Source organism: Bos indicus, chromosome 15 (genome assembly GCF_029378745.1).
Source record: "Bos indicus isolate NIAB-ARS_2022 breed Sahiwal x Tharparkar chromosome 15, NIAB-ARS_B.indTharparkar_mat_pri_1.0, whole genome shotgun sequence".
Taxonomy (NCBI): Eukaryota; Metazoa; Chordata; class Mammalia; order Artiodactyla; family Bovidae; genus Bos; species Bos indicus.
The window spans coordinates 80,596,487-80,617,500 of record NC_091774.1 but is presented as its reverse complement, the minus strand read 5'-3'; the positions used below and the strand labels follow the sequence as shown (position 1 = coordinate 80,617,500).

The window sequence follows — 21,014 nt, the reverse complement described above, 5'->3', positions numbered from 1 at the left end:
TCTAAGTCTCTCCAAAGGCATTATATTTCATTATTCAAGTTATATGGTTGGTGAAATTTTCTTCATGCTAACCCCAATTTTAAATCCTTTTTCTTTTTGTGCCACTCCTATCTTCAGAGTTGTCAAAGAGTAAATGAATCCAGTCTCTATTTTCACGAAACCCTACATAAACATAAATATAATTGTCATGTGTTACAACACAATATTCTTCATGCTAAATAACACTCTGGCAGTTGTATACATTTACCTTTTGAATACTTTCTTTTCATAAGGGGATAGATTAATGTACACAGATATGAATGTTGTCTTCATAATATCCAAATGACACTATTCATTCCATCAGTAGAGGAACTGAAAGTGTTTTATTTCTGTTCTACTTAGCTTATCCCAGTGTCTGTTATCAAGATCTAAATTTTCTTTTGTGTCTTACAATATCACTGGTAACTGTATTCTTAGGGAGTGTTCTTATCCTGTCATGCAATAAAGATGAAATACAAAGATTGAATCTCATATGGAATACAATTTTAGAACCCATGGGAGTTTTCGATATTGCAGTTAGACTCTTGAAGGCAGAGAATGCTGAATCCAAAAAGATCAACTATGAACTTGCCCAATTTTACAGGATCTGTGCTCAAGTGACAGGGTCTAGTCCCTAGAAATATTGTCAACCAGTCTAATGCTATTTCTGTAACTGCCACCTATCTAGATTAGAATAAAAAAACTACAATTAGTTTAAAAGACTATTTTATATGTGCTTATGTAAAGGAGACAGGGATCAAGACCATTCCCATGGAAAAGAAATGAAAAAAAGCAAAATGGCTGTCTGGGGAGGCCTTACAAATAGCTGTCAAAAGAAGAGAGGTGAAAAGCAAAGGATAAAAGAAAAGATATAAACATCTGAATGCAGAGTTCCAAAGAATAGCAAGAAGAGATCAGAAAGCCTTCTTCAGCAATCAAGGCAAAGAAATAGACAAAAACAACAGAATGGGAAAGACTAAGGATCTCTTCAAGAAAATCAGAGATACCAAAGGAATATTTCATGCAAAGACAGGCTCAATAAAGGACAGAAATGGTATGGACCTAACAGAAGCAGAAGATATTAGGAAGAGATGGCAAGAATACACAGAAGAACTGTACAAAAAAGATCTTCACGACCCAGATAATCACGATTGTGTGATCATTGACCTAGAGCCAGACATCCTGGATTGTGAAGTCAAGTGGGCCTTAGAAAGCATCACTATGAACAAAGCTAGTGGAGGTGATGGAATTCCAGTTGAGCTATTCCAAATCCTGAAAGATGATGTTGTGAAAGTGCTGCACTCAATATGCCAGCAAATTTGGAAAACTCAGCAGTGGCCACAGGACTGGAAAAGGTCAGTTTTCATTCCAATCCCAAAGAAAGGCAATGCCAAAGAATGCTCAAACTACTGCACAATTGCACTCATCTCACACGCTAGTAAAGTAATGCTCAAAATTCTCCAGCCAGGCTTCAGCAATATGTGAACTGTGAACTTCCTGATGTCCAAGCTGGTTTTAGAAAAGGCAGAGCCCACTTGGTCATGGTGTATGATCTTTTTAATGTGTTGTTGGATTCTGATTGCTAGAATTTTCTTAAGGATTTTTGCATCTATGTTCATCAGTGATATTGGCCTGTAGTTTTCTTTTTTTGTGGGATCTTTGTCAGGTTTTGGTATTAGGGTGATGGTGGCCTCATAGAATAAGTTTGGAAGTTTACCTTCCTCTGCAATTTTCTGGAAGAGTTTGAGCAGGATAGGTGTTAGGTCTTCTCTAAATTTTTGGTAGAATTCAGCTGTGAAGCCGTCTGGACCTGGGCTTTTGTTTGCTGGAAGATTTTTGATTACAGTTTCAATTTCCGTGCTTGTGATGGGTCTGTTAAGATTTTCTATTTCTTCCTGGTCGAGTTTTGGAAAGTTGTACTTTTCTAAGAATTTGTTCATTTCTTCCACGTTGTCCATTTTATTGGCATGTAATTGTCGATAGTAGTCTCTTATGATTCTTTGTATTTCTGTGTTGTCTGTTGTGATCTCTCCACTTTCGTTTCTAATTTTATTGATTTGATTTTTCTCCCTTTGTTTCTTGATGAGTCTGGCTAATGGTTTGTCAATTTTATTTATCCTTTCAAAGAACCAGCTTTTGGTTTTGTTGATTTTTGCTATGGTCTCTTTTGTTTCTTTTGCATTTATTTCTGCTCTAAGTTTTAAGATTTCTTTCCTTCTACTAACCCCGGGGTTCTTCATTTCTTCCTTTTCTAGTTGCTTTAGGTGTAGAGTTAGGTTTTTTATTTGACTTTTTTCTTGTTTCTTGAGGTGTGCCTGTATTGCTATGAACTTTCCCCTTAGGACTGCTTTTACCGTGTCCCACAGGTTTTGGGTTGTTGTGTTTTCATTTTCATTCGTTTCTATGCAAATTTTGATTTCTTTTTTGATTTCTTCTGTGATTTGTTGGTTATTCAGCAGCATGTTGTTCAGCCTCCATATGTTGGAATTTTTAACAGTTTTTCTCCTGTAATTGAGATCTAATCTTACTGCATTGTGGTCAGAAAAGATGCTTGGAATGATTTCAATTTTTTTGAATTTACCAAGGCTAGCTTTATGGCCCAGGATGTGATCTATCCTGGAGAAGTTTCCATGTGCGCTTGAGAAAAAGGTGAAATTCATTGTTTTGGGATGAAATGTCCTATAGATATCAATTAGGTCTAACAGGTCTATTGTAAAGTTTGTGTATCATTTAAAGTTTGTGTTTCCTTGTTAATTTTCTGTTTAGTTGATCTATCCATAGGTGTGAGTGGGGTATTAAAGTCTCCCACTATGAATAATGCAATAAATGAAATTAAAAACACTCTGGAGGCAACAAATAGTAGTATAACAGAGGCAGAAGATAGGATTAGTGAATTAGAAGATATAATGATAGAAATAAATGAGTCAGAGAGGATAAAAGAAAAACGAATTAAAAGAAATGAGGACAATCTCAGAGACCTCCAGGACAATATTAAATGCTACAACATTCGAATCATAGGGGTTCCAGAAGAAGAAGACAAAAAGAAAGACCATGAGAAAATACTTGAGGAGATAATAGTTGAAAACTTCCCTAAAATGAGGAAGGAAATAATCATCCAAGTCCAAGAAACCCAGAGAGTCCCAAACAGGATAAACCCAAGGCAAAACACCCCAAGACACATATTAATCAAATTAACAAAGATCAAACATAAAGAACAAATATTAAAAGCAGCAAGGGAAAAACAACAAATAACACACAAGGGAATTCCCATAAGGATAACAGCTGATCTTTCAATAGAAACTCTCCAAGGCAGGAGGGAATGGCAAGACATACTTAAAATGATGAAAGAAAATAACCTACAGCCCAGATTATTGTACCCAGCAAGGATTTCATTCAAGCATGAAGGAGAAATCAAAAGCTTTTCAGACAAGCAAAAGCTGAGAGAATTCTGCACCACCAAACCAGCTCTCCAACAAATACTAAAGGATATTCTCTAGACAGGAAACACAAAAACGGTGTATAAGTTTGAACCCAAAACAATAAAGTAAATGGCAACGGGATCATACTTATCAGTAATTACCTTAAACGTAAATGGGTTGAATGCCCCAACCAAAAGACAAAGACTGGCTGAATGGACACAAAAACAAGACCCCTACATATGTTGTCTACAGGAGACCCACCTCAAAACAGGGGTCACATACAGACTGAAAGTGAAGGGCTGGAAAAAGATTTTCCATGCAAATAGGGACCAAAAGAAAGCAGGAGTAGCAATACTCATATCAGATAAAATAGACTTTAAAACAAAGGCTGTGAAAAGAGACAAAGAAGGTCACTACATAATGATCAAAGGATCAATCCAAGAAGAAGATATAACAATTATAAATATATATGCACCCAACATGGGAGCACTGCAGTATGTAAGACAAATGCTAACAAGTATGAAAGGAGAAATTAACAATAACACAATAATAGTGGGAGACTTTAACACCCCACTCACACCTGTGGATAGATCAACTAAGCTGAACTTTCTTTATAGTTAAACTCTCACATCCATACATGACTACTGGAAAAACCATAGCTTTGACTAGATGGACCTTTGTTGGCAAAGTAATGTCTCTGCTTTTTAATATGCCATCTGCTGCTGCTGCTAAGTCGCTTCAGTCGTGTCCGACTCTGTGCAACCCCACAGATGGCAGCCCACCAGGCTCCCCCATCCCTGGGATTCTCCAGGCAAGAACACTGGAGTGGGTTGCCATTTCGGTCTCCAGTGAATGAAAGTGAAAAGTGAAAGTGAAGTTCCTCAGTCGTGTCCGACTCCTAGCGACCCCATGGACTACAGCCTACCAGGCTCCTCTGTCCATAGGATTTTCCAGGCAAGAGTACTGGAGTGGGGTGCCATTGCCTTCTCCGAATATGCTATCTAGGTTGCTCAAAACTTTTCTCCCAAGGAGCAATCATCTTTTAATTTCATGGCTGCAGTCACTATCAGCAGTGATTTTGGAGACCTCAAAAAGAACGTCTATCATTGTTTCTATTGTTTCCCCATCTGTTTGCCCTGAAGTGATGGGACCAAATGCCAAGATCTTAGTTTTTTGAATGTTGAATTTCAAGCCAACTTTTTCACTCTCCTCTTTCACTTTCACTGAGAGGCTCTTTAGTTCTTCACTTTCTGCCATAAGTGTGGTGTCATTTGCATTTCTGAGGTTATTGATATTTCTCCCCGCAATCTTGATTCCAGCTTGTGCTTCATCCAGCCCAGCATTTCTCTTGATTTACTCTCCATATAAATTAAATAAACAGTGTGAGAATTTATGGCCTTGACAGACCCTTTCATGATTTGGAACCAGTCTGTTGTTACATGTCCAGTTCTAACTGTTGCTTCCTGACATGCATACCAGTTTCTCAGGAGGCAGGTCAGGTGGTCTGGTATTCCCATCTCTTTAAGAATTTTCCACAGTTTATTGTGATCCACAAGGTCAACAGCTCTGGCATAGTCAACAAAGCTGAAGTAGATGTTTTTCTGGAATTCTACGCTTTTCTGATGATCCAAGAGATGTTGGCAATTTGATCTCTGGTTCCCCTACCTTTTCTAAATCCAGCTTGAACATATGGAAGTTCACAGTTCAAGTATTGTTGAAGCCTGGCTTGGAGAATTTTGAGCATTACTTTATTAGCATATGAGATGACTGCAATTGTGCTGTAGTTTGAGCATTCTTTGACATTGCCTTTCTTTGAGGTTGGAATGAAAACTGACATTTTCAAGTCCTGTGGCCACTGCTGAGTTTTCCAAATTTGCTTGCATATTGAGTGTAGCACTTTCACAGCATCATCTTTTAGGATTTGAAATAGCTCAACTAGAATTCCATCACCTCCACTAGCTTTGTTTGTAGTGATGCTTCCTAAGGCTCACTTAACTTCACATTCCAGGATGTCTGGCTCTAGGTAAGTGATCACACCATCATGATTATCTGAGTCATGAAGATCTTTTTTTTTGTACAGTTCTTCTGTGTATTCTTGCCACCCCTTCTTAATATCTTCTGTTTCTGTTAGGTCCATACTTTTTCAGTCCTCTATTGTGCCCATCTTTGCATGAAATGTTCCCTTGGTATCTTGAATTTTCTTGAAGAGATCTCTGCTGCTGCTGCTGCTGCTGCTAAGTTGCTTCAGTCGTGTCCAACTCTGTGTGACCCCATAGACGGCAGCCCACCAGGCTCGCTCGTCCCTGGGATTCTCCAGGCAAGAACACTGGAGTGAGTTGCCATTTCCTTCTCCAATGCAGGAAAGTGAAAAGTGAAAGTGAAGTTGCTCAGTCCTGTCTGACTCCTAGCGACCCCATGGACTCCAGCCTACCAGGCTTCTCCGTCCATGAAATTTTCCAGGCAAGAAAACTGGAGCGGGTTGCCATTGCCTTCTCCATGAACAGATCTCTAGTCTTCCTCATTCTATTGTTTTCCTCTATTTCTTTGCATCGATCACTGAAGAAAGCTTTCTTATCTCTCCTTGCTATTCTTTGGAACTCTGCATTCAAATGGGTGTATCTTTCTTTTTCTCCTTTGCGTTTCACTTCTCTTTTCACAGGGACTTCCCTGGTGGCTCAGATGGTAAAAGTATCTGCCTGCAATGTGGGAGACCTGGGTTTGATCCCTGGGTTGGGAAGATCCCCTGGAGAAGGAAATGGCAGCCTACTCCAGTATTGTTGCTTGGAAAATCCCATGGACAGAGGAGCCTGGCGAGCTGCAGTCCATGGGGTCGCAAAGGATCGGACACGACTGAGCAACTTCATTTTCACTTTCTCTTTTCACAGCTATTTGTAAGGCCTCCTCAGACAACCATCTCGCCTTTTTGCATTTCTTTTTCTTGAGGATGTTCTTGATCCCTGCCTCCTATACAATGTCATGAACTTCCATCCACAGTTCTTCAGGCACTCTGTCTATCAGACATAATCCCTTAAACCTATTTCTCACTTTCACTGTATAATCATAAGGGATTTGATTTAGGTCATACCTGAATGGTCTAGTGGTTTTCTCTACTTTCTTCAACTTAAGTCTGGGTTTGGCAATAATGAATTCATGATCTGAGCCAGAGTCAGCTTCTGGTCTTGTTTTTGCTGACTGTATAGAACTTCTCCATCTTTGGCTGCAAAGAATATAATGAGTCTGATTTTGGTATAGAGTATCTGGTGATGTCCATGTGTATAGTCTCCTCTTTTGTTGTTTGAAGAGGGTGTTTGTTATGACCAGTGCATCCTCTTGAGGGATGCCTAATATGCATCTCTAATGACAAGATGGATGTCCTGGGGCAACGTTTATGTGAATAGATATTATCTGTTTTCTGTAATACCTTGAAAGATTCTTCATTTCTTAGAGTAAGAATTTTTTACTCTAAGTGTTCAAATGCTTTGAAGTTTGAGTCCAATCCTATTTTTCTTGTTTTTGAAATTTTCATATATACAGCGTGTACTGATTTTGTCTTTCAAAGATGTTGTCCAAATTTTAGCACTCCACTGCTGCATAGATACCATCAATCCACCTTATTTTTACTTACCTATACCTTAATCATACTGTTCATGGGGTTCTCAAGGCCAGAATACTGAAGTGGTTTGCCATTCCTTCTCCAGTGGACCACATTCTGTCAGATCTCTCCACCATGACCAGTCTGTCTTGGTGGCCCCACGGGCATGGCTTAGTTTCATTGAGTTAGACAAGGCTATGGTCTGTGTGATCAGATTGGCTAGTTTTCTGTGATTATGGTCTCAGTGTGTCTGCCCTCTGATGCCCTCTTGCAACACCTACCGTCTTACTTGGATTTCTCTTACCTTGGATGTGAGGCATCCCTTCATGGCTGCTCCAGCAAAGCACAGCCACTGCTCCTTACCTTGGATGAGTCACCCATCCTGACTTTGAATGTGGAGTAGCTCCTCTTGGTCCTCCTGCGCCCGTACAGCCGCCACTCCTTGGACGTGAGGTTGCTCTTCTCGTCCACCATCCCTAACCTCGGATGTGGAGTAGCTCCTCTTGGCCACTGCCCCAGATAATCACGATGGTGAGAAACCTATATGCAGGTCAGGAAGCAACAGCTAGAACTGGACATGGAACAACAGACTGGTTCCAAATAGGAAAAGGAGTACGTCAAGGCTCTATATTGTCACCCTGCTTATTTAACTTATATGCAGAGTACATCATGAGAAACGCTGGGCTGAAAGAAGCACAAGATGGAATCAAGATTGCTGGGAGAAATATCAATAACCTCAAATATGCAGATGATACCACCCTTATGGCAGAAAGTGAAGAGGAACTAAAAAGCATCTTGATGAAAGTGAAAGAGGAGAGTGAAAAGTTGGCTTAAAGTTCAACATTCAGAAAACTACGATCATGGCATCTGGTCCCATCACTTCATGGGAAATAGATGGGGAAACAGTGGAAACAGTGTCAGACTTTATTTTTTGGGGGGCTCCAAAATCACTGCTGATGGTGATTGCAGCCACGAAATTCAAAGATGCTTACTCCTTGGAAAGAAAGTGAACAACCTAGACGGCATATTAAAAAGCAGAGACATTACTTTGTCAGCAAAGGTCCATCTAGTCAAGGCTATGGTTTTTCCAGTGGTCATGTATGGATGTGAGAGTTGGACTGTGAAGAAAGCTGAGCACCAAAGAATTGATGCTTTTGAATTGTGGTGTTGGAGAAGACTCTTGAGAGTCCCTTGGACTGCAAGGAGGTCCAACTGGTCCATCCTACAGGACACCAGTCCTGGGTGTTCATTGAAAGGACTGATGCTAAAGCTGAAACTCCAGTACTTTGGCCACCTCATGTGAAGAGTTGACTCATTGGAAAAGATCCTGATGCTGGGAGAGATTGTGAGTAGGAGCAGAAGGGGACGACAGAGGATGAGATGGCTGGATGGCATCAGGGAGTCGATGGACATGAGTCTGAGTGAACTCTGGGAGTTGGTGATGGACAGGGAGGCCTGGCGTGCTGCGATTCACGGGGTCGCAAAGAGTCAGAGACGACTGAGTGCCTGAAATGAACTGAACTGAATACCTTAATCACCTTTTGAGATTGCTTATGTCCAAGAGACTATTTCCAAAACTTTTGTTGCAATGATCCCACCCTTTTAGTTTAGCTCACAAACCAGTTTTGGGGTCCTTAGTGCTGCTGTGGACTCAGACTCCCCTTCTGATTATAATCTCTCTGAAGCAAGACTTTATCTTACACCCTCAAACTGCACAATGTCAAGGGCTGGTGATAATTATGTGGTAGTTGAAGGTTCAGAGTTGGAATTTCAACCCAAATGCAGGTGTAGTTTTACTTTGTGCAAGTACATTTGATTCAAAGTCCCCAAACTATTTTCTCATAAAATAACTTTAATTTCTTCCCTGTAGGCCTGATCTCCTGAGCTTCCATTTCCTTGTGGGAGTTATTGCTAATTTACACAACAGCTCTTTAGAAAATCCTCTGGTGAGGGTTTTGCAGAATTGAGTCAATGAATTCACTAAAGTACCGTTAAGAAGGTCCAAGTTTCAAGATGGTATCAGAATATTATCTATCCTCCTAGTCAACATGAAGAAGCTGAGAGAAAAATGGCATGTCTACATTTGTAGAGTAATTCATTTTCATATGAGGGAATGTTAATTTCATAATTAATTTTGCCATAACTAGTTTTGGTCATGTCTGTTTTTAATTTATTTTTAATTGAAAGATAATTGCTTTACAATGTTCTGTTGGTTTCGGTCATACATCAACACGAATCAGCCACAGGTATACATATGTCCCTTCCCTTTTGAACCTTCCTCCCACCACCCACCCCATCCCACCCCTCTAGGGTGTCACAGTAGGGCATTTTTTCGTTTCCTTTTTAGGAAATTTCCCAAAGTGCCATCAGGAAGCCAGACGTGGAAGATGAGTTTAGAAGCTTAGGAAAGCATTATCTTTAAGCTTATTATGAAGGATAATTTGGTAGAAATAGAACGTTTCGTCTTTGTCTTTTGGTTTAAATGACCTAACTTGAATGTACATTTTGTTTGAATTTTGTATTTGGCATAGAGATGGTGAATGCACTTTAAGACATATGGGCTCATAGAATGTTAGAATGATGAGACCTTGGTTGGTTTCTCTGGGTCTTAATTTCTTCACATTACATATACTGGAATATTATATGTAGAAAACAAACCTCTGAATCAGCTAACTTACATCTTATGCTACTCATATCCAAAGATCATGAGTTTTCTGAACTGGAAAATTTTATCTGGGCAAGGCTGGGAAAAATAAAGTGATACGCATTTTGACTGTCAAAAACTGTTGTTTTCACATAGTAATTTGAGTTGGTTGAGATCACAGAGGAGAATATTCTAGTTACATCTTCATAGATTTTTTTTTATCACCTTAATTTATTTTGACACTTAAAATGCTTTGTTTCCATCTTTGAGTGAGAGCGAACATAAGTATAAATGACCTGAAATGAGTTCTGTGTTTACAAAGAAACATGTCACTACTTAGGTATTATTTTTTGACTAATCTAAAATTCCACCCCTCCAGGCCTTTTCTTTTCTTTTTTTAAATTTTATTTTATTTTTAAACTTTACAAATTGTATTAGTTTTGCCAAATATCAAAATGAATCCGCCACAGGTATACATGTGTTCCCCATCCTGAACCCTTCTCCCTCCTCCATCTGAGCTCCATTGCCTCTGAGACCACAGGAGGTCTGTTGCTTTTATTTCATTAATTTCCTGTTAAGTAAAATCCTTTTCAAGGTGTCTTACCAGGGAACACTGGCATTCGTTTTCTGTCAACACATCTGCTGCACACACTGCACTTAATATTTCTGTGTGATTGTGTTGCTGGCATCACCATGATTATTTCCATGTCCAAAATGCGTACCTCCCTTCTCCAGTTTTTCTTTTTCTTTTTGGTGCTATACTCACTTCCCCTTCCTCTAACTTTCTATTCATTTTTTTTTTCTAAAACCTTTTTATTTTGAAATAAATATTCACAGGAAGCTTCAAAGATAGTACAGAGAGGTCTCATGTACCTTTCCCTCAGTTTTACCCCAGTTTACTACTATGCTAAGTCACTTCAGTCGTGTCCGACTCTGTGCGAACCCACAGACGGCAGCCCACCAGGCTCCCCCATCTCTGGGATTCTCCAACCTGGAGTGGGTTGCCATTTCCTTCTCCAATGCATGAAAGTGAAAAGTGAAAGTGAAGCTGCTCAGTCATGTCAGACTCTTAGCGACCCCATGGACGGCAGCCTACGAAGCTCCTCCCATGGGATTTTCCAGGCAAGAGTACTGGAGTGGGTTGCCATTGCCTTCTCCCGTTTACTACTATAGTACAATAAAAAAACCAGGAAATTGACATTGGTATGTTATGTGTATAATTCTGTATTGTTTTAGCACTCAATGTAGATTTATTTAACCACCAGCACAATCAGGATACAAAACTATTCCATCTCCACAAAGATCTCCTGTGTGTTATCCTTTTATAGTAACATCACCACCCTCCTTCCCAACATTCTTTTTTTTTTAATTTAATTTTTAATTTTTTAAATTTAAATTTATTTATTTTAATTGGAGGCTAATTACTTTACAATATTGTATTGATTTTGCCATATATCAACATGAATCCACCACGGGTGTACACGCATTCCCCATCCTGAACCCCCTCCCACCTCTCTCCCCGTACCATCCCTCTGGGTCATCCCAGTGCACCAGCCCCAAGCATCCTGTACATCCATCGAACCTGGACTGGCGATTCATTTCTTACATGATATTATCATGTTTCAATGCCATTGTCCCAAATCATCCCACCCTCTCCCTCTCCCACAGAGTCCAAAAGACTGTTCTATACATCTGTGTGTCTTTTGCTGTCTTGCATACAAAGCTGTGGTACATATACACAATGGAGTAATACTCAGCCATTAAAAAGAATACATTTGAATCAGTTCTAATGAGGTGGATGAAACTGGAGCCTAATATACAGAGTGAAGTAAGCCAGAAAGAAAAACACCAATACAGTATACTGCTACTGCTAAGTCACTTCAGTCGTGTCCGACTCTGTGTGACCCCATAGACAGCAGCCCACCAGGCTCCCCCATCCCTGGGATTCTCCAGGCAAGAACACTGGAGTGGGTTGCCATTTCCTTCTCCAGTGCATGAAAGTGAAAAGTGAAAGTGAAGTTGCTCAGTCGTATCCGACTCTTAGTGACCCCATGGATTGCAGCCTACCAGGTTCTTCCATCCATGGGATTTTCCAGGCAAGAGTACTGGAGTGGGGTGCCATTGCCTTCTCCGCCAATACAGTATACTAACACATATATATATGGAATTTAGAAAGATGGTAACCTTCCCAACATTCTTAATCCCAAGCAATCTCTTCTCCATCTCTAAGATTCTGCCATCTGAGTATGTTTTATAAATGGAATCATAGAGTACATGGCCTTTTCAAATTGTTTTTTATTTTATCAACTCCACTATTGATACTCAGCCAGATTGTTGCATGTATCATATTTTGTTTCTTTTTATTACTGAATAGTATTCCGTGGTATGGATATACCACAGTTTGTTCAATTATTTTTGTTATTTCAAGTGTTTGGACATTATGAATAATGTTTCTATGAATACAGTTGTCCGGGTTTTTCTGTCAGCATAGGTTTTTAGGGGGATAAATGCCTAGGTGTGTCATTTTCATGCTTAAGATATTATTTTTCTCTCCAAGATTCTGATAAGTCACAATTGATTTCAGCACCTATTGAATGTTTAAGAACTAGTCTCTCTAATGGGCTGAAAAGAGAATGGAGTTTGATAAAGTAATCAGCATGTGCATTAATAATATGAGGAATACAGGTGTTTCGGAGAAGGCATCACAGAGTAGACACTGCTGAGGACTTTGAACTCTGTTTGAAAGCCAACTTCATTTGTCTGAGCTTGCATTCCTTCTTAGACTTCAGAAGTTATCTTTTAGAGAACACGCTGACATTTTTTTCCAGAATCTGAAGAAATTAGCAAGGAAATTATATTTCTTACAGTCTTTATCTAGGGTGAGAGTGAGAACTATCAGCCTGAATTAATCAAATGCACATGATACCTTATCTGTGAAACATGTCTTAAAATATCCTTGGTTCAAAGGCAGGGATTTTTAGAAATGTCATCTGGCACAGTTAGAGGATTGCTTTAGATAATCTCCAAAAGCTACTTCTACACCTAAAATCTATGATTCTCTTCAAAAATTTCTGTTTTAATCAAGAAGAAATTGAGGTTTAGTGACTTAATATCATGCAAACAATAAGTGGATGGATGACCACTCAGAGGTAGAAGTCAGGAGTGTTGTCGTTCGATCTACCCTGTAAATGTAAAAAAGATAAAAGATTCATTCATTTTTAAAATGAGGAAACCCAATTATGAATTGACTCCAAAGAAAGATCTCTCTCTTTCAGAGAAATGGATTATGGAAAATGAAACTCTGGTGACTGAGTGTGTTTCCACGGGCTTGACAAATCGCCTCCAGCTCCAGGTTGTTCTTTTTGTGATATTTCTCTTGGTCTATGTTGCACTTTTCTGGGAACCTTGGGGATGATTACTCTCATTTGGATGGATCCTCGCCTGCACAGCCCCCTGAACGTTTTCCTCAGCCACTTGTCCTTTGTGGACATCTATTCCTCTCTGTCACTGGTCCCAAGATGGTAACTGACATCTTTGTGGAGAAAAAAGTCATCTCTTTCTTTGATTGTGCTGCCCAGATCTGGTTTTTATTTTTTTATTTTTTTTGGTCAGTGTGTAGTGACTGAGTGTTTCCTCCTGGCTTCCATGGCATATGACTGGCATATGGCCATCTGTAAGCCCCTGTTGTATACACTAATTATGTCTCAGCAAGTCTGTGGGCAGCTGGTGGTAGCTCCTTATATCGAGGGCCTTATAAGCACCATGATCCACACAACCTTCACCTTTTGCCTGCCTTACTGTGGTCCAAAAATCACCAATCACTTCTTCTGTGACCTTCTTCATGTTCTCTCCGTGGCATGTGCAGACACACGGGTCAATGAAGTTTTACTTTTCTCTTGGCTGGAGCTCCAGGAGTACTCAGTGGCCGTATCATTTTGGTCTCCTACATTTAGTTGTCATCACTGTCCTGAGGATCCGTCTGCTGACAGGAGGGGGAAAGCCTTCTCCACCTGCTCTTCACACCTGACTGCTGTCTCCATCCTTTATGGGACACTCTTCTTCATCTATGTATGTTCAAGTTCCAGTTTCTCCTTGGATATTAATAAAGTGATTCCCATGTTGAACCCACTTATCTATAGCCTGAGAAACAAGGAAGTAAAAGAATCATTCAGAAAGGAAGAAGTTTCTTATGGGTAAATAAACTGGAACACCATTTATACTACAGATTGAGAGTAATCTGAATGCAAGATGTAACCACATGGGCTGGGTATAGAGAATCTTTATTTTATGTTGAGATTTTGGGTCATTGACAAGTCATACAATGTCTTGGGTTATAATTTTCTCACTTTGTTTTTCTCATTTCTGATTCAGTAGGGATGGATTTTAGAACTTTTAAACTTAAAAGAGTAGATTATTGAATCCCAAGACTTAAAAATATTCTTATCATATAAAAAAATTTATGACTAGGATATCAGAAGTTCCTTGTTAAGTCCTGAGTAAATGTTGTAATCATAGCAGTGACTTAGCAGTACTTTCATTTTCCTTACAGTGTGTTGCGGTCTCTCGTCTGTAATCTTGACCTTGACTCTTTAAACATAGACTGTTAAAAAATGTATTAAGGTCAAAAGTTTAAAGCTTTCAATTATAAGATAAATATGTTCTGGGGCTGTAAAATATAGCACAGTTTCTATAGCTAACAACACTGTATTTTATATTTGTAAGTTGCTGAGAGAGAAGATTTTTTAAAATTTTATTTTATTATTTAACTTTACAATATTGTATTGGTTTTGCCATATATCAACATGAATCCACCACAGGTATACATGTGTTTCCCATCCTGAATCCTCATCCCTCCTCCCTCCTCCCTCCCCGTACCATCCCTCTGGGGCGTCCCAGTGCACCAGCCCCAAGCATCCAGTATCGTGCATCGAACCTGGACTGGCGACTCATTTCATATATGATATTATATATGTTTCAATGCCATTCTCCCAAATCATCCCACCCTCTCCCTCTCCCACAGAGTCCAAAAGACTGTTCCTTTAATCATTCTCATCATGAGAAATGAAATTCAGAACTCTGTTAGGTGATTGATAAGCTAATTGGGGTAATCATTTTGCAATATACACAAATATTGAATAATTATGGTGTATACCTTGGACTAATAAAATATTATGTTAATTATATATCAATAAACCTGAAAAAAGTGAGATATTCAGAAACTATGTAACCATAGCACTCTCTAATATTACCTTCATGTTTGGTGTACATTTATTCCCAAGGCCTTTTATATCCTCTATACTCTTTAGTCATAGTAATAATTTATTGGGATTTTGCTGCTGTAATCATATGCTTTGTGCATATGAAGTACAGAATATCTCCATGTTCTTTAATAAAGTATTAGCTATTATTGTTATTATTTATTGATCTTTGTGACATACGCAGGATATTAGTTCTATATTTACAGATAATGCACCAACAGCCATGAAGAGTCAATGCATTACCTGTGACTTCATAATTTGGTCTCATACTTTTATTTTCTCCAGTTACAATATTCCTTCAGCCATATTTTTGTGTTCTGTTTTCTGGAACATGGCAACAAATCAAAAAAATGGGGGAAGAAATGATGTTTTTGTACTAGTATAAGACTTATTGAGATCTACACTTTGTCATTCTTAAAGACTTTCTTTAAAATGTATTTAAACTTTAATTTAAAAAATTAAAGAACAACAAAAAATGCGTTTAATTTTAGTTCAGTAACTTTGAAGGATAAAAGTAGTTAGTAATACCCTAGAATTTTTGTTTTATGTATTTTTTGTCATGCTTTCTGCCAGTTTTGGTGACTATGTTGGTTAATTACACTGCAGTATATGTTAGAACTGGACATGGAACAACAGACTGGTTCCAAATAGGAAAAGGAGTACATCAAGGCTCTATATTGTCACCTTGCTTATTTAACTTATATGCAGAGTACATCATGAGAAACGCTGGGCTGGAAGAAGCACAAGCTGGATCAAGATTGCCAGGAGAAATATCAATAACCTCAGATACGCAGATGACACCACCCTTATGGCAGATAGTGAAGAAGAACTAAAAAACCTCTTGATGAAGGTGAAAGAGGAGAGTGAAAAAGTTGGCTTAAAGCTCAACATTCAGAAAACAAAGATCATGGCATCTGGTCCCATCACTTCATGGGAAATAGATGGGGAAACAGTGGAAAAGGTGTCAGACTTTATTTTTTGGGGCTCCCAAATCACTGCATATGGTGACTGCAGCCATGAAATTGAAAGACGCTTACTCCTTGGAAGGAAAGTTATGACCAACCTAGACAGCATATTGAAAAGCACAGACATTACTTTGCCAACAAAGGTTCGTCTAGTCAAGGCTATGGTTTTTCCTGTGGTCATGTATGGATGTGAGAGTTGGACTGTGAAGAAAGCTGAGTGCCAAAGAATTGATGCTTTTGAACTGTGGTGTTGGAGAAGACTCTTGAGAGTCCCTTGGACTGCAAGGAGATCCAATCAGTCCATTCTAAAGGACATCAGTCCTGGGTGTTCTTTGGAAGGAATGATGCTAAAGCTGAAACTCCAGTACTTTGGCCACCTCAGGCGAAGTGTTGACTCATTGGAAAAGACTCTGATGCTGGGAGGGATTGGGGGCAGGAGGAGAAGGGGACGACGATGGACATGAGTCTGAGTGAACTCTGGGAGTTGGTGATGGACAGGGAGGCCTGGCATGCTGTGATTCATGGGGTCGCAAAGAATTGGACACAACTGAGCTACTGAACTGAACTGACTGATACTGAGGAGAGAAAAGATTTGAAAAAATGGTATTGGATCCATGGGATCTGCATGGGAAAAAAGTGATCATTTACCCTTACTTCACAGCAAATACTAAGGTCATCTCAAGATGATTTGGAGATCAAGATGTGAAAGGGAAGGGATTAAAACATTTAGAAAATAATACGGGAGAGGATCTCTGTGATATGTGGTTGCAAATTAAAAAAATAAGCTACAAAAATACTAAACATGAAAGAAAATATTGATTCCCTAAACCACATTAAAATTGAGACCATAGGCTTGCCTTTAAGAGCATAAACATGTAAGACACACCAAGGAAAGATGTATTTACAGTGAATATAGCTGGTATACCTGAAATACATGAATAATTACCATATATTTTTTAAACAAGTCAGGCAATCTAGTGAAAAAATGTGGGCAAACGCTTGAATAACTATTGGTTATATAAATGTCCTGAAAATATTGCAAAGTTGCTCAATCTCACTAGAAATTGGCAAAATGGCTGGTAAAGTTCCAAAGCAGCATTAGATTTGCCTTTTTCAGTGAAACATCTCCCAATTTCTCATGGAAAAATCTGTATATACAGTAGAAATTCTTCACACATTTTGATTTTCAGTGATTTTTTTTTGTCCGTATTGGAAAAAGACACTAATTAAAATGATCACAATGTCAAATAAGGTATCCTGTGGAAAATTCTCTATTATAATGAACTTTAGATAAACAGTTCCAGAAATTTTGTCATCATTACTCTGAAGTTTACTCTGTAAATAGCTAAAGAAGGAGGTAAGAAAAGGATTCAAACACAGAAAACAAATATTTTGATCCCAGAGGATTTTTAAAAGCATTTAGAGGCAGCAATAACATTTTAACTTACTTTCCTCTTAATAAAATTCCCAAGGTATGGCATACTTTAGGGAAACAAATTCTCTCAGAACAAAAAATGATGTAACTACTTCTGAAAATCTTAATTCATGTGGAGATTTTTTTTTTTTTTTTTCAGAGTGGAATCTTCCTATTTCCTTGGGGGAAAATCTAAGAATACGACCAAGTGACTGCTAGACAGTTGGACTTCCTCTCTGTGCAAAGGCACAGGTCTGGGTGGGAAGATGAAAGGCATGCTGAAAAAAGAGCACAGTTTGTACTTCAATGTTAATTTTCTAAAGAAGAAAGGAACTCACTGCCATGTAAGTTTAACTCACTTTTTAAACCTATTTCTGATTCTCTATATCTTCAAAAGTTCAAGATGAGTTAAATGGATTTATGGGGAAATAAGATTGACTAACATTCAAAATATTTTATAGGTTTTCTAATGTCGAACAAACTCCTAGTTAAACCCTAATTTTCTCTCTAAAACGTTTAAGGCATATTACTCTTTAGAACTGTATTTGATTTGCTGGCATTTCATTCTAGCTTTTGTATGCCAACGTTCCCAAACTGAAAACCTGCAATTTCTTTTCTTATGGATAATGTTATGCTTCTAAGTAATTTAAAGCTTTGTGCACAATAAATTTCTTGTTTTTTTCCCTCACTCTAGTGACTGAGCTAACCAATGGCTGGTGAAAACTATACAAGGATCACAGAGTTTATTTTCACAGGCTAAAAGTACCATCCGCATGTGCAAGGCTTCCTCTTCTCGCTCTTCCTTCTTTTTTACCTTGTCACCATGACAGGAAACCTGGGCATGATTATCCTCATCCGGATAGATTCCCGCCTGCACACACCGATGTATTTTTTTCTCAGTCACCTGTCCTTTGCGGATGTCTGCTTTTCATCCGTGGTTGGCCCCAAGATGCTCAGAGACTTCTTCGCTGAAAGGAAAGCCATTTCTTTCCTGGGCTGCGCCTTGCAGCAGTGGTTCTTTGGGTTCTTTGTGGCCATCGAGTGCCTTCTCCTGGCGTCCATGGCTTATGACCGCTACATGGCCATCTGTAACCCATTGCTGTATTCCGTCGTCATGTCCCACAGACTCTGCATACAGCTGGTGGTCGGACCCTACGCTGTTGGATTTCTGAACACCATGACCCACACAACAGCTGCTTTCCGACTTCCCTTTTGTGGTTCCAACATTATCAATCACTTCTTCTGTGACATGTCCCCGCTTCTATCTCTGGTATGTGCTGACACGCGGATCAATAAATTGCTAGTTTTCATCGTGGCTGGAACTGTACTGGTCATCAGCAGCCTGACTATATTAATCTCCTATTGTTACATCCTCATCTCTATCCTGAGCATCCGCTCTGCTCATGGGAGGCACAGAGCCTTTTCCACATGCTCTTCCCATCTCACAGCTGTCTCCATCTTGTATGGGACTCTCTTCTTTACCTACGTGAGGCCAGGCACAGTTTTTTCTCTGGATCTCAATAAAGTGGTGGCAGTGTTCTACACAGCAGTGATTCCCATGTTGAATCCTCTCATCTACAGCTTGAGAAATAAAGAAGTGAAAGCTGCTATGTGCAGGACCATCGCCAGGAGAAAGTTTTGCCTCAAAAGTTAAATTTCCATCTAAAACAGAAAATAGATTAAAAAGTAAAGCTTCCAGACATGGCTAGACTATCTGACCATTATCCAAAGATGCTAAAAAATTTGAAGAATTTGGGGGGTGCTATCCTTCCATTCTTCTACATGATTTTTATTTTAAAACCTTTTTTAAAAAAGCTCCATTTCATCATGTCCCTATTAGTGATAAAAATCCCCAATCACCCAGACTCAGAGAAATTCCTTCTCCTCAAACATCTTCATTACTGAGAATATGATTGAATCTAATAAATGTTGAAGAAACCTAGTTACTAATACTTTCACACTAGTTGGACCAACAGAAATGTCCAGATGAGGTGAGTTTCTTTGGAACAACAAACATTACCCCTATCCTTACATGTACAGTTGAAAATATCAAACAGAACATTTACTTCTCTTACATATGACTTTAAAAAGTAAATAATACTCCATACATTATTTTTAATATCTGTTATGCTTATTTTCTTAATTCTTACCTTCCAAAAATACAATATCATGATCACTGAAGATGAAAATGCAGCTAAGCCAGTGAAGAAAAATGTTAACCAAAAAAAAAAAAAGAAAACCTTTTTAGTTTTCCAACTATTATGTTAGTATTAATATTCAATTTTCCCTAGTTCTTTCAAATAAAGATAGAGATAGCTTACTACAGAAAGTAGAAATAAATTACAAAGAAGTGAATGAAAAAAATGAGAAAACTTCTGAAAAATCAGAAACAATGAGCTGAGAAGTTATTGGTAATTAAAATGCAGAAAATTTATTTCTTATTGTCTTGTTAGTATTTTTCTCTTATTCTTTTAAAATTAAAAAAATACAATAGAATGAAGATAAAAAATATTTCAACACCTTTCTGCTCCCCTCAACCTCAGAAGAATCCAAAGAGGAATTATATGAACTGCAATCATTTTCATAAAAGTTAAGTGATTTTTGAAAAGCATCCATTTGGTATAAACTAAATTCTAACAACATCTACCTTTAGCCCTGATAGCTATTGGTGATCTAAAATGTAAAATTTATCTCTAGGCTATACAGAGATCCACATATAAGTAGAGGAAAAAAACAAAACAAAAAACAGATATGCTTGAGTAGTGATGTAGGAAATAACTAGGGTGTAGAATCTAGCTCAAACCCCTGCCCGGATAAATATCTTGATGCAGTTGTTGGATAAGCAAATGATTTCTCAGGCAGTATTGATGAAAGGATAGTGTCACAATCCTTCTTCCTCACTCCAGAAGTCGTTGTACCTGCTTTGAATATTGCAACTATACTAAGAATAGCACATTACAGGGACTGGACTGGGCATGGAATGACTTGGGTTCAAGGGAAGTAAGCAGACTATGGAATCAACTGGATATGAAGACGTGGAGCCAGTGTACAGGCTAGGAATAATAGTCTGCATTCAATGAAGCTGTTGTCTCTGCAGGAATGAGGCATGTGCTAAATAGTCAGAGAGATAGAAATAGTGCTAGTAGGAGGCTATTAAAAGGATCAGGATGTTAGCTCAGAAATTTCCTCCATTTAATTTCTATTATTTATTTATTGTAGAAACAATTAATTAGATGGAGGCTGGGATGAACCATTTCAGATGTGTATGTGTTTGCTGCTAATAGTGAAGTGAGGTGACTTTTCTTTCTCTTGATGGAAAGAAAATTACCACTGTTCTGATCTGTGCTTAGAGCAGAGGTTCTTGGGGTTCTTGCAGATGGTAAGTGGTTCCTCTAAACATCTATGGCATCTAAGTATCTTCTGGAAACCAGAGCTCTTTTTATTTGCTGAGCCACACAGATGATGTGTTAAGGTGGTGGAGAGGGTTTCTGCCCTTGGGTTTGTGGACACCATTATAGCTCATGACAACTGTTGATTTCCAATTATTCTCCAGGTCATTTCTAAGACACTGCCCTACTGTTTGCCATCAAATGCTCTGACACTCCATCCAATGTATTTTTACTCAAAAATATTTTTTATGGAATGTTTATATTTATAGAATAACATAACATAATGAGATCCTCTGTTCCCAACATCCAGGTTGT

General features: G+C 38.6%; 1 protein-coding gene and 1 pseudogene across 1 annotated transcript; both read left to right on the top strand.

The window, feature by feature from the left end:
- Positions 1–12,959: 12,959 nt before the first annotated feature.
- Positions 12,960–13,874, top strand: LOC109569382 (olfactory receptor 5G25-like; annotated as a pseudogene).
- Positions 13,875–18,019: 4,145 nt separating this feature from the next.
- Positions 18,020–18,964, top strand: LOC109569137 (olfactory receptor 5G9-like). Its single transcript, XM_019974444.2, is given in 1 exon segment — positions 18,020–18,964. A coding segment is annotated over 1 exon segment (945 nt).
- The last annotated feature ends 2,050 nt before the right edge of the window (positions 18,965–21,014 follow it).